Here is an 11,738-nt window from a genome sequence, read left to right as displayed (position 1 = left end):
ATAAGGGTGGTGCCAGGTTTCCTCCAGACGTGACGCTTGGCATTCATCTTGGTTTCATCAGACCAGATCATCTTGTTTCTCATGGTCTGAGAGTCCTTTAGGTGCCTTTTGGCAAACTCCAAGCGGTCTGTCATGTGCCTTTTACTGAGGAATGGTTTCCGTCTGGCCACTCTACCATAAAGGCCTGATTGATGGAGTGCTGCAGAGAAAGTTGTCCTTCTGGAAGGTTCTCCCATCTCCACAGAGGAACTCTGGAGCTCTGTCAGAGTGACGATAGGGTTCTTGGTCACCTCCCTGACCAAGGCCCTTCCCCCCCGATTGCTCAGTTTGGCCGGGCAGCTAGCTTTAGGAAGAGTCTTGGTGGTTCCAAACTTCTTCCATTTAAGAATGATGGAGGCCACTGTGTTCTTGGGGACCTTCAATGCTGCAGACATTTTTTAGTACCCTTCCCCAGATATATGGACAATTCCTTCGACCTTTTGCTCTGACATGCACTGTCAACGGTGGGCCCTTATAAAGACAGGTTTGTGCCTTTCCAAATCATGTCCAATAAATAGAATTGACCACAGGTGAACTCCAATCAAGATGTAGAAACATCACAGGGATGATCAATGGAAACAGGATGTGCCTGAGCTCAATTTCTAGTCTCATAGTAAAGGGTCTGAATACTTATGTAAATAAGGTATTTGTGTTTTTTTATTTTTAACACATTTGCAAAAAATTCTAAAAACCTGTTTTCCCTTCGTCATTATGGGGTATTGTGTGTAGATTTATAATTTTGTTTTATTTAATCAATTTTAGAATAAGGCTGTAACATAACAAAATGTGGGAAAAGTCAAGGGTCTAAATACTTTCTGAATGCACTGTATACGTAAGTATGAAACGTAAAAGTATAAATGTCATATTACTCATTAAAACAGCAGGATGTTCATGTTTGTATTTATTTATGGTTACCCAGAGCCACACTCAGGCATAACACAAACAAAGCATTTGTGTTTAGTGACTTTGCCAGATTAGAGGGATGATCAGGGATGTTCTCTTGATAAGTATGTGAATTGGACCATTTTCCTGTCCTGCTGAACACTAAAAATGTAACAACTATTTTTGGGTGGCAGGGAAAGTGTATGGAGTAAAAAGTACATTATTTCCTTTAGGAATGTAGTGGAGTAAAATAAAACAGTTGTCCAAAATATAAATAGTAAAATACAGATACCCCCGAAAAAACTACTTAAATAGTATTTTAAAGTAGTTTTAATTAAGTACTTACACCACTGATGAGAGCAAGGGAGAGTTTGAAGACTGCAAATGTAAGAGTCGTAAAATAAAAGCGGGAGGGGACGTCAACCAAACAAATACACATAGCGCAATGTTTGTCATTTAATATTTAATCCCGAGCGCAGGGATTTCGGGTTTCCGCACCGTGCCTTTTCCTGGATGCTGCGAAAACAGGATTAGGGAGGGTTGAACGGTGTAACAGCACGCCCTATATAACACAAGTATCTGTTGTCTATATTGTCACTATTGAACCGACATAGCTAGGTAAACGAAATTTATCGTCCTATTACACCAGTTGTAAAACTAGTCTTTGTAATAGCTAAATAATTCATTGAAATGGAGCGCTGGAAAGGCAGAGTAGCTCTAGTGACTGGAGCTTCGGTCGGGATTGGAGCGGCTGTTGCACGGGCACTTGTCCAACACGGCATGAAGGTTGTCGGATGTGCCAGGAATGTTGACAAGATAGAGGTGAGCAAATACAAAACAATGTAAGAGTGAGAACTGTCGCAATCACTCATAGTAGTAAACTACAACAGTTCCTCGAATGTTTGATGTGCGCCAAATGACCAGTTTGCAGCTAGTTGACAGTGGCTAGCTAGCAATCTTTTCCCACTGGATTATCTATGATACAGTAGCTAACGTTAGCTAGCCTTCAATAAAAAAATACACATTTGTGATTGACTTTGTTGGACTAGCAAATTGAAATGTCACCGATTAAACATATTTTACGCAATCGTTACATGCGAGTTGCATTGATGTAATGCAAATTGCTGTCATATTTCTGGTGTTTTTTTTGTTTAATCACAGCGATTGCTCACTGCATTTAACGTAGCCTAAAGGCAGCTTTTAACATTATTCACAGAATAATTCCAGTCCTGGTGTTTCCTATGAAAGAACATTTTCAATACATTTCTCAGTTATTAACTACATAGTTAGTAGTCACTATTATTCATATCTTGTTCAGTTATACACGTTCTCTTTCTTCAGATTTAAACCGATGTGGCATATCTTGTCAACATTGTATCATTATCTTCTAAAACAAATGAATATTTGGTAAAACTACTGAACTGTGTTTGCAGTGTTCCAACACACACAGTACTATCCAGATTGTGCAACAGGCTTCTTTAGCCCTCCACCCATTTTGCTGATCACATGGCCTTCTGTCATGTCAATCGTAACTGATCCAGGTTAGGGTAGAATGGTCCCCAATCCATGACATTTGTAAAACTGCACAGACACTTAGCCTAATTCCTCTGGATTAATCAGAAACTAGTACAGTGACTGAGCCATTACAGGGAGTTGCAACCTATAGCCTAGACCAGCCCTACCCTCCTCCATTCATAAGACTCCCTCCACTATGAAACGTTTGGAGTTGTTCCATTGCTTAGCTACAACAAATTATAATTGTATTATTGCATATTATTAGTCTACAAGTCACTACCTTTTGATAGTTTTGTTGATTGACAAGCTCTGACACCTTGCTTGACCACAAAACAAATAGTTAAAAATACATTATGCAATAGGCTATTTTTTCTGTATTAGAATAGGCTTGGTTTTACACAAGATTCCAATGGCACTTTTACAGCCACAGGCCAGCTCTAGTTGGCCAAATATTTGGCCAAGTGAGGGAAGGATGTCAGATCGTGTGGAGGGTGAAGACGGAGCGACAAGCGTTCAACTCCCCAACTCTGGAACAGACTGCGTCACTTTTATGAGACTTCTGAGCATTGTCTGTGTTTGAGCTGAAGGGAAGGTGGGACAAAGCTGGCATTGTACCCCCTCTGCGATGCCCACACTGGGGACTGGCTGTAACAGTGCCAAGAAAGGTATGCTCTGACTTAAAGTCGGGGTTGTAAACTAGGGCTCTTTCACATATCTCTGTATGGTCTGGATCCTAGAGCGTTTGGTACCCTGATCTGCGTTATAAAGGATGTGTGAAATGCAAACGAACTCTGGCTGAAACAAATCCTGGATCTGCGTGAGTAGCGAGCCCAGAGTTCAGAGATCCAGAACCAGAGTACCAGGTATTGAAACGCAGCAGTGCGAGTCTCGTTGGAACTTTTTGCCAGTTGTAAACAAGCTAGCTTGCTAACGTCATGTAGAATGTGCATCGCATAAATCACATCCTTAAACGGTTCTTTTCAGGTCTTCTGAAAGCGAAACTTATTTTGTAGAATTCTCACAAACGTTCTTGGAAACAGAACTTGGGAACTGAATTTCATGTGTCCATCGCCATTCAATTTTTCTCTACTTCCTCCTTTGGTGCTCTTTTTATACTTGGGTAAAATGGTGTGATGAGTACAATGTAGGCTCCATATCCCAAGAATGCTGCATTTTTTGAAGCCTGAATGAGTGGAGTTGACACAGGCAGAGAGAGCAGTAAAGGACATTGTTTTTGAGAGGGTAGAAAAGGGGTTGAAAACAGAAAAGGAGAGTATAATGAGATGGAGGTAGATGTGTGGTTGCCAAGGGCTGCCTGCGGGAATGGAGTGATGGTATAGGAGCAACTTGGCTTCTAAGAAGCAGCAGCCAGGAAAATACTGAGATCATTGACATTTAACAACCCATACTCGCATTGAACCCCCCTGACGTGATGTGCAAATGAGCAATCGAAAACCAATCGTGCAGATGTCACCATTCCGATTTTTTTTGTGCGGGCGCCAAGTTCCCAGCAAGTTGCCGCCCTGGGGTGGCTGCCCATGTTGTCTATACCTAAATCCGCCACTGGGTAAGTTAGGCTATATGGAGCACAGACTGATACTAGATGCAAGTAGAACTCATAAGACTCAGGCACAGATCTGCAAGTAGCCTAATCATGTTTTTTTTAGCCCTTGATCTGTTCCTGGCCCACATACTGTATGTAGCTACAGTAGGTCTGTGGTGACCACTTACCTTGCATAATGCTATAGTAATTACCAAGGTGTATCAATATAGCATCTTAATGAAATCCTATGATAGTAGGTTGAGACCTTATGTTTCAGTGACTTAACTAAGAAGATTCACTAGCAACAAGCCTATGCATTCATGGATTGTATGCATGTACTATCCTTGCTAAATGGTCGTTTACATTCAGGAGCTCTTTGACTGTCTCACAAAAGCAAAGTGCCTTGGGCTACATTTAGGCTAGTGCATTTAGATTAGTTGTGTCACAGGCAGGGTGATGGGTTTGTTTTGTTGTTTCCCAGTCCTCTTTGGGTGTTACACAGAAAGACAATTGTGATTTATTTCTTAGACCAGGCGTAAGCAACTATACTGAACAAAAATGTAAACGCAACGTGAAAAGGAGTGGGACAACATTCCACAGGCCACAATCAACAGCCTGATCAACTCTATGTGAAGGAGATGTGTCGTGCTGCATGAGGCAAATGATGGTCACACCAGATACTGACTGTTTTTCTGATCCACGCCCCTACTTTTTTATTTTTTTAAGGTATCTGTTACCAACAGATGCATATCTGTATTCCCAGTCAAGTGAAGTCGATAGGTTAGGGTCTAATTTATTGATTTCAATTGACTGATTTCCTAATGAACTGTAACTCAGTAAAATCTTTGAAGTTGTTGCATATTGAGTTTTATATTTCTGTTCAGTGTAGATTCAGCCGAGGGCCGATTTACTAAGCCCAAGAAGAGATTTTCAAATACAATAATTTCATACCTTGATTGCATTAACACACGATCACATCTCGCTTTTTTTATTTGTGGGAATACTTGTGTAAAGATTTCCTAAATTAAACTCTTTCCTTTTTATTTTTATGAGTAAATTATGTATACTAATGTTAAGAATACATTTAGTTGTTTGACTCTCAGTCAGTTTGATTGGTAAATAATGAAAATAGATTCAGCCTAAGCAACAAAGATTGATGCATTTGTCCTGCTTTGCCCTGCCATGTTTCAGCAGTCGATTTTAGTTTGCAGTTGCATCCACAGATGTCATACAGTGCACTCTAATGTAATACTGTATATGCCATTTAGCATACTAACTTATCCAAAGCAACTAAAGCTCAATTTATAAAAATCTGTGTTGGAACAAAAGCCTCAGCTCCCGACACCTTGTCATTTTCCCCACACGGGCTGACAAGCAATTTATACCGGTAAGATTACTTTTGGTCCTTTCGTGGCATGCACAAACTTAGCATGATAGCAGGTTGGGCCAAAGAGGATACAAGATTGAGCAGAGAAATTGGGTAAAAAAGCATCCAACTCGCAGTCATGACAAAATAACTGGACCTTTACTGTACAGTGAGGGCATACATTTTTAGCGCCACACTCTTACCAACAGTACCACGAACCACACAGGACTTATCCTATGCATTGAGACTGGTTTAAGTGTGGCTCAGGGCAGGGGGAGTTTGGGAGGTCAGTGAGGGTGTCTGTCATTTAATCTATGAGTGGCTGCACTTTGGGCTCAGCCGATTCTTAGAAAATGTGTGAGTGGCGGTCTGGGCATGATGCAGGTCCAGCAGAAGGATCATGGTGTCATCCTTGGATCTAGTGTGAAATAATTTAGATAGAATATTCCACTGACCTTGGCTTGAAGGGGGTGGGGGGGGAGGGAATAACAGAGAGGGAGGGGCCCCAGCCCCTTGTCTCAGTTGATGAGATGCAAATTGGATGCAAATCTAATTGATATAAGGCCAATATCAGATTTTCCTAAACAGCCCCCCCAGCCCAGTCTGTCATATTTGCCAAAGATGGGCCAGTGTACCGTATCGTATGTAAAGGTATAATTGGCTTTGCTCTGCTTGTGAAGGGTAGGATCTGATAGGAAGCTGAGGAGGATTGGTCTGGCCCTGGCCTGCTATGATAGGAGTAGTGTTCTATGCGGCTGTGCCTGGCCTGCATCTTAAATCTGAAGTTCTCTGTGAGGTGTTAAAGGGTAGAAATCTAGGCTATCTACTGGGGTTGCCCAACTTGCCTTGAGGGAACATAGGTCTACAAATCACACAGGCAAAATGCATTTGACATGACAGACAACTTTTTTTTGTTGCCGTTTACAGCACCGTAAGGCTCCAGGAGTATGTGGTTGAATCCTTTGATTAGCTCCGTGTTAATGTCAGCCTGTCAGCAGAGCTTTTGTGGTACATGGCCCTGGTCAGTCCAGACCACTGGTTTCACTGTACCAGGGTTAAAATGCCATGCCCAACAACATTGTTAACTTGAGTTCTAAATTGTTCCTTTGGGAAGGAATTGGCCCATGTTCTCTCCCTCTTTCTCTCTGTTTGACTCTTCTACAAGAAAGCAATCAGAGGAGCTATTTACCTCAAAAATATATTTGATTACTCAGAATGGCCTCAGAAGACTCCAGAAGAGAAACCAATGACAGGTTATTTTGGTCTTAGAGCTATCAGAAAAGTGATGTCTCCTTTCCACAAGAGATTCCACCTGAATCACCTGTGGATTATCTTGACAAACAAAGCAGTGTATTTTCTGCAGTCTGTCATGTCAGTGCTCAGAAATAGACTCGGCAGCAATGTGGATGGATTGTGAATGGCCCTCCAATGGGTCACGTAGACAGGGATAGTGGGATGTTTTTCAGGCTTAGGTTTAGTGCCAGTTCGGTCCAGGGGGTGTAAAAAGGTGCTCAATCATGTTTCAAAGGACTAGCTGACACTGTAGAGTCTTTTCCCTGCTCTGGCTCCTCATTCCTGTGGTGTTAGATGGGGCTCAGTAGCCTGCTCCCAGATCTGTTTGTGCTGTCTTACCAAATCCTATGGTCATTGTCATGCCAAATGAGCAATCGACCATAGTAGTTGGCAAGACAACACAAACAAATCTCGGACAAGGCTTGGGGCTCAGTCAGTGGATTGTGAATAGTGTCATCTCTTTGCCCGGCCCCAGTCCACTACCCATTGTATCTGTGAGACTTTCACCGCGGTGCCACTGCCCGCCCCCCGCCCAAAACGCCCTTCTTTTGTACTGTGTTTTCTGGGCAGTTAGCCAGTCTGAAGTTCACTTTGCTCACAGAGTAGTTTTCACCCAGCAAAGCAATGCTTTGAAGTGGGTCAGGCCAGTGAGGGGTGACTTCACTCTTTTACTCACTCTGTCTTTCTTTCTCTCTCTGTTTCTATTGCTCTCCCTCCCCATTCATTTAACACTCTAGCTCATTATCATCAAGTTTGCTTTCATTTTTAAAAGCGTTTTTGGTTTTGATATCAATAAAAAGCTATGGTTTTAGTTGAGTTGCAAAGGTCCAACAAATACAATATCTTGTAAGAGTTCTGACCCTCTTGTCGTACATTTTACTGTATGCCAAAACTACACAAGACATCATCATATTCTTGACATAACAAATCTTTCAATGTGACCAATGTATCTCTTCATTTTATCATCCCACATGTAATATTTAATATCGTAAAAACGTATGCTTTTAAAAAATAAAAATGTCCCCCCCCCAAAAAAATAAAACAGGATATGATAAACTTTTGCGAGATAATTACTTCTGGGTAACTGATACAATTTTACCTGTTGGGGAATAGGTTTATTATTATGACCTGAACAAACAGCTCATTCATTCTGTGAAAATCCACATGTCAGCAAGTTGAGGTACCTGCAGTGCAGGTAGGGTATTTGAGTCAGTTCACCTCACAGCTCATCTGCTCATCACTAATTCAATGGCAGCAGTTTGTCTGACCCACAGCACTTTTCCACTGACTTATGATTTTCCATTGGGCTCTGAGCGGTTAAACCACTGCATCTAGTCTATCTGATTATGGGGCGATTTCCCCGTGGTGAGATCTGCAATGGAAACACGTTCACAGTACACAACAACACCCTCATACACCTTAAAGTGGAATTGACAGCATTTTAGCAACATGAAATCTTATTAGAATCTGTTCATATACACCTCTTTTCAAAAATTCATAGAATCTTTGGGAATTACCTACAGTGCATTATTCAGCCCCCTTGACTTTTTCCACATTTTGTTACGTTACAGCCTTATTCTAAAATTGATTGATTAAATAAAAATCCTCATCAATCTACACACAATACCCCATAATGACAAAGCGAAAACAGGTTTTTAGACATTTTGCAAATATAATAAAAACAGATACCTAATTTACATAACTATTCAGACCCTTTTCTATGAGACTAGAAATTGAACTCAGGTGCATCCTGTTTCCATTGATCATCCTTGATGGTTCTACAAGTTGATTGGAGTCCACGTGTGGTAAATTCTATTTATTGGACATGATTTGGAAAGGCACACACCTGTCTATATAAGGTCCCATAGTTGACAGTGCAAATCAGAGCAAGAACCATGCCATGAGGTTGAGCGCCGAGACAGGATTGTGTCGATGCACAGATTTTTTATTTTACCTTTATTTAACCAGGCAAGTCAGTTAAGAACAAATTCTTATTTTCAATGACGGCCTGGGAACAGTGGGTTAACTGCCTGTTCAGGGGCAGAACGACAGATTTGTACCTTGTCAGCTCGGGGGTTTGAACTCGCAACCTTCCGGTTACAAGTCCAACGCTCTAACCACTAGGCTACCCTGCCGCCCCGATCTGGGGAAGGGTACCAAAACATTTCTGCAACATTGAAGGTCACCAAGAACACAGAGGCCTCATAATTAGAACGCACTGTTTTGATTGACGCAACAGTCAGCGTTCGTGCTGGCCACTGTTTTTTCACAGAAAAATTTTGCACAAACACAGTCCTTACAATAGTATGTCCGGGACGTGACCAGTTTATTTTTGGATGCAATGTTCAGACATTCATAGAAGTAGCACAGCATGACACAATCATCCAAACCGGAAAATGTAGTCTACATTAGTCCTAGCGCTAACTGAGGAAAGATTGACTTAACACAAGTGGTCATATTTAGCTAACTCTCAGCTGACAGAAACCATAATATGAATTAGCTAAAGCAACTACTCTTTACAATTAATCACATCACAGGTGAGCTCACCATTGATCAAAATAATTGAGTAAAACACTTTCAAAAATGTTTAAGTAATCCGACGATGGGTAGTTTGTGTGAGCCACCATGTTTTGTTGTTGTTTTTGTGTGTCAACCAAAGATAAGAAGAGGAGGCAAGATGAGTTTGGTCTATTTGTAGTATGCATGTTGAAGTGGGTGTGTCGTCTACCATTATTGAATTCCCTTCATTCACTTCCGGAAGTTTACTCGAAAGATGAGTGAACCATCCCTTCACCTCATTTTGTTATAACATCTTTGGTCTGACAGACGTTTACGTGACACCCAGAATGCATTGCATAATGTCAACAAATATTGCACCACACATAGCTGGCAAATAGCTTAGCATTAGCTCATCATACTCAGTACAATCTTCAAAAAAGTATTTTACACACATATGTGTCCATTACATTCTATGCAAGATGCACTCTAATGTACTTGCTCAGTTGTGCACCAGGGCCTCCCACTCCTCTTTCTATTCTGGTTAAAGGCAGTTTGCGCTGTTCTGTGAAGGGAGTAGTACACAGCATTGTACCAGATCTTCAGTTTCTTAACCCTAACCCAATTTCTCGCAAGGGAATAGCCTTCATTTCTCAGAACAAGAATAGACTGCCGAGTTTCAGAAGGGCTTTTTTTTCTAGCCATTTTGAGCCTGTAATCAAACCCACAAATGCTGATGCTCCAGATACTCAACTATTCGAAAGAAGGACAGTTTTATTGCTTCTTTAACTAGCACAACAGTTTTCAGTTGTGCTAACATGACCCTTTTGCAATTTTCTAATGATCAATTAGCCTTTTAAAATGATCAATTTGGATTAGTTAACACACCGTGCCATTGGAACACAGGAGTGATGGTTGCTGGTAATGGGCTTCTGTACGCTTATGTAGATACAGTGGGGCAAAAAAGTATTTAGTCAGCCACCAATTGTGCAAGTTCTCCCACTTAAAAAGATGAGAGGCCTGTAATTTTCATCATAGGTACACTTCAACTATGACAGACAAAATTAGATTTTTTTCTCCAGAAAATCACATTGTAGGATTTTTAATGAATTTATTTGCAAATTATGGTGGAAAATAAGGGAGATTCTGACGTCACGCACATAAAAAAACTCACCCTGGATGAGACCGTTAGAGATATTTGGAACTCACGGGTGAAAAGGTAAAGTTTGTTTTGATGCATAAACTGGCAATTTTATATTTTTGACTGATGTTTTGACTGTCTGTTTGTTTCATATCTGCAAAGTAGTTAAAATGCTGTCAGTTCCACTTTAAAATGCTGTCAGTTCCACTTTAACAGCAAATACATTAAAACCAATAGATAGTCATAGCGCTGACTTCATCCACATGTTCCTATGGAAAACCCCCGATAGCGCATGAAGCCAGAAGTATTTGAATTTGAAGCTCGCCGTGGGGCTTCAATGCCATACAACTCTCCTTACATGGCCTCCACCTGCTCTTAAATACAAGTAAAACTAAATGCATGCTCTTCAACCGATCGCTGCCTGCACCTGCCCGCCCGTCCAGCATCACTACTCTGGACGGTTCTGACTTAGAATGTGGACAATTACAAATACCTAGGTGTCTGGTTAGACTGTAAACTCTCCTTCCAGACTCACATCAAACATCTCCAATCCAAAGTTAAATCTAGAATTGGCTTCCTATTTCACAACAAAGCATCCTTCACTCATGCTGCCAAACATTTGTAAAACTGACCATCCTACCGATCCTTGACTTCGGCGATGTCATTTACAAAATAGCCTCCAATACCCTACTCAATAAATTGGATGCAGTCTATCACAGTGCAATCCGTTTTGTCACCAAAGCCCCATATACTACCCACCACTGCGACCTCTACGCTCTCGTTGGCTGGCCCTCGCTTCATACTCGTCGCCAAACCCACTGGCTCCAGGTCATCTACAAGACCCTGCTAGGTAAAGCCCCCCTTATCTCAGCTCGCTGGTCACCATAGCAGCACCCACCGGTAGCACGCGCTCCAGCAGGTATATCTCTCTGGTCACCCCCAAAACCAATTCTTCCTTTGGCCACCTCTCCTTCCAGTTCTCTGCTGCCAATGACTGGAACGAACTACAAACATCTCTGAAACTGGAAACACTTATCTCCCTCACTAGCTTTAAGCACCAGCTGTCAGAGCAGCTCACATATTACTGTACCTGTACATAGCCCATCTATAATTTAGGCCAAATAACTACCTTTTCCCCTACTGTATTTATTTATTTTGCTCCTTTGCACCCCATTATTTTTATTTCTACTTTGCACATTCTTCCACTGCAAATCTACCATTCCAGTGTTTTACTTGCTATATTGTATTTACTTCGCCACCATGGCCTTTTTTTGCCTTTACCACCCTTCTCACCTCATTTACTCACATCGTATATAGACTTATTTTTCTACTGTATTATTGACTGTTTGTTTTACTCCGTGTTGTTGTATGTGTCGAACTGCTTTGCTTTATCTTGGCCAGGTCGCAATTGTAAATGAGAACTTGTTCTCAACTTGCCTACCTGGTTAAATAAAGGTGAAATA

The 11,738-nt window shown here is 41.3% G+C and overlaps 1 protein-coding gene across 1 annotated transcript in view; it reads left to right on the top strand.

Annotated features, from left to right (window-relative positions):
* The first annotated feature begins 1,378 nt into the window (after positions 1–1,378).
* Positions 1,379–11,738, top strand: part of LOC110537508 (dehydrogenase/reductase SDR family member 11) — a 43,061-nt gene continuing 32,701 nt past the window's right edge. Inside the window, exon 1 of the mRNA XM_021623601.3 lies at positions 1,379–1,743. Coding sequence (XP_021479276.1) covers positions 1,612–1,743 — 132 coding nt within the window. The 5' untranslated portion in view covers positions 1,379–1,611. The remainder of the gene's footprint in view (positions 1,744–11,738) is intronic.

The sequence above is a fragment of the Oncorhynchus mykiss genome, chromosome 12 (genome assembly GCF_057628025.1).
Source record: "Oncorhynchus mykiss isolate SJ-2025 chromosome 12, ASM5762802v1, whole genome shotgun sequence".
Taxonomy (NCBI): domain Eukaryota; kingdom Metazoa; phylum Chordata; class Actinopteri; order Salmoniformes; family Salmonidae; genus Oncorhynchus; species Oncorhynchus mykiss.
The sequence above is the reverse complement of the archived record's forward strand: the minus strand, read 5'-3'. Positions and strand labels throughout refer to the sequence as shown.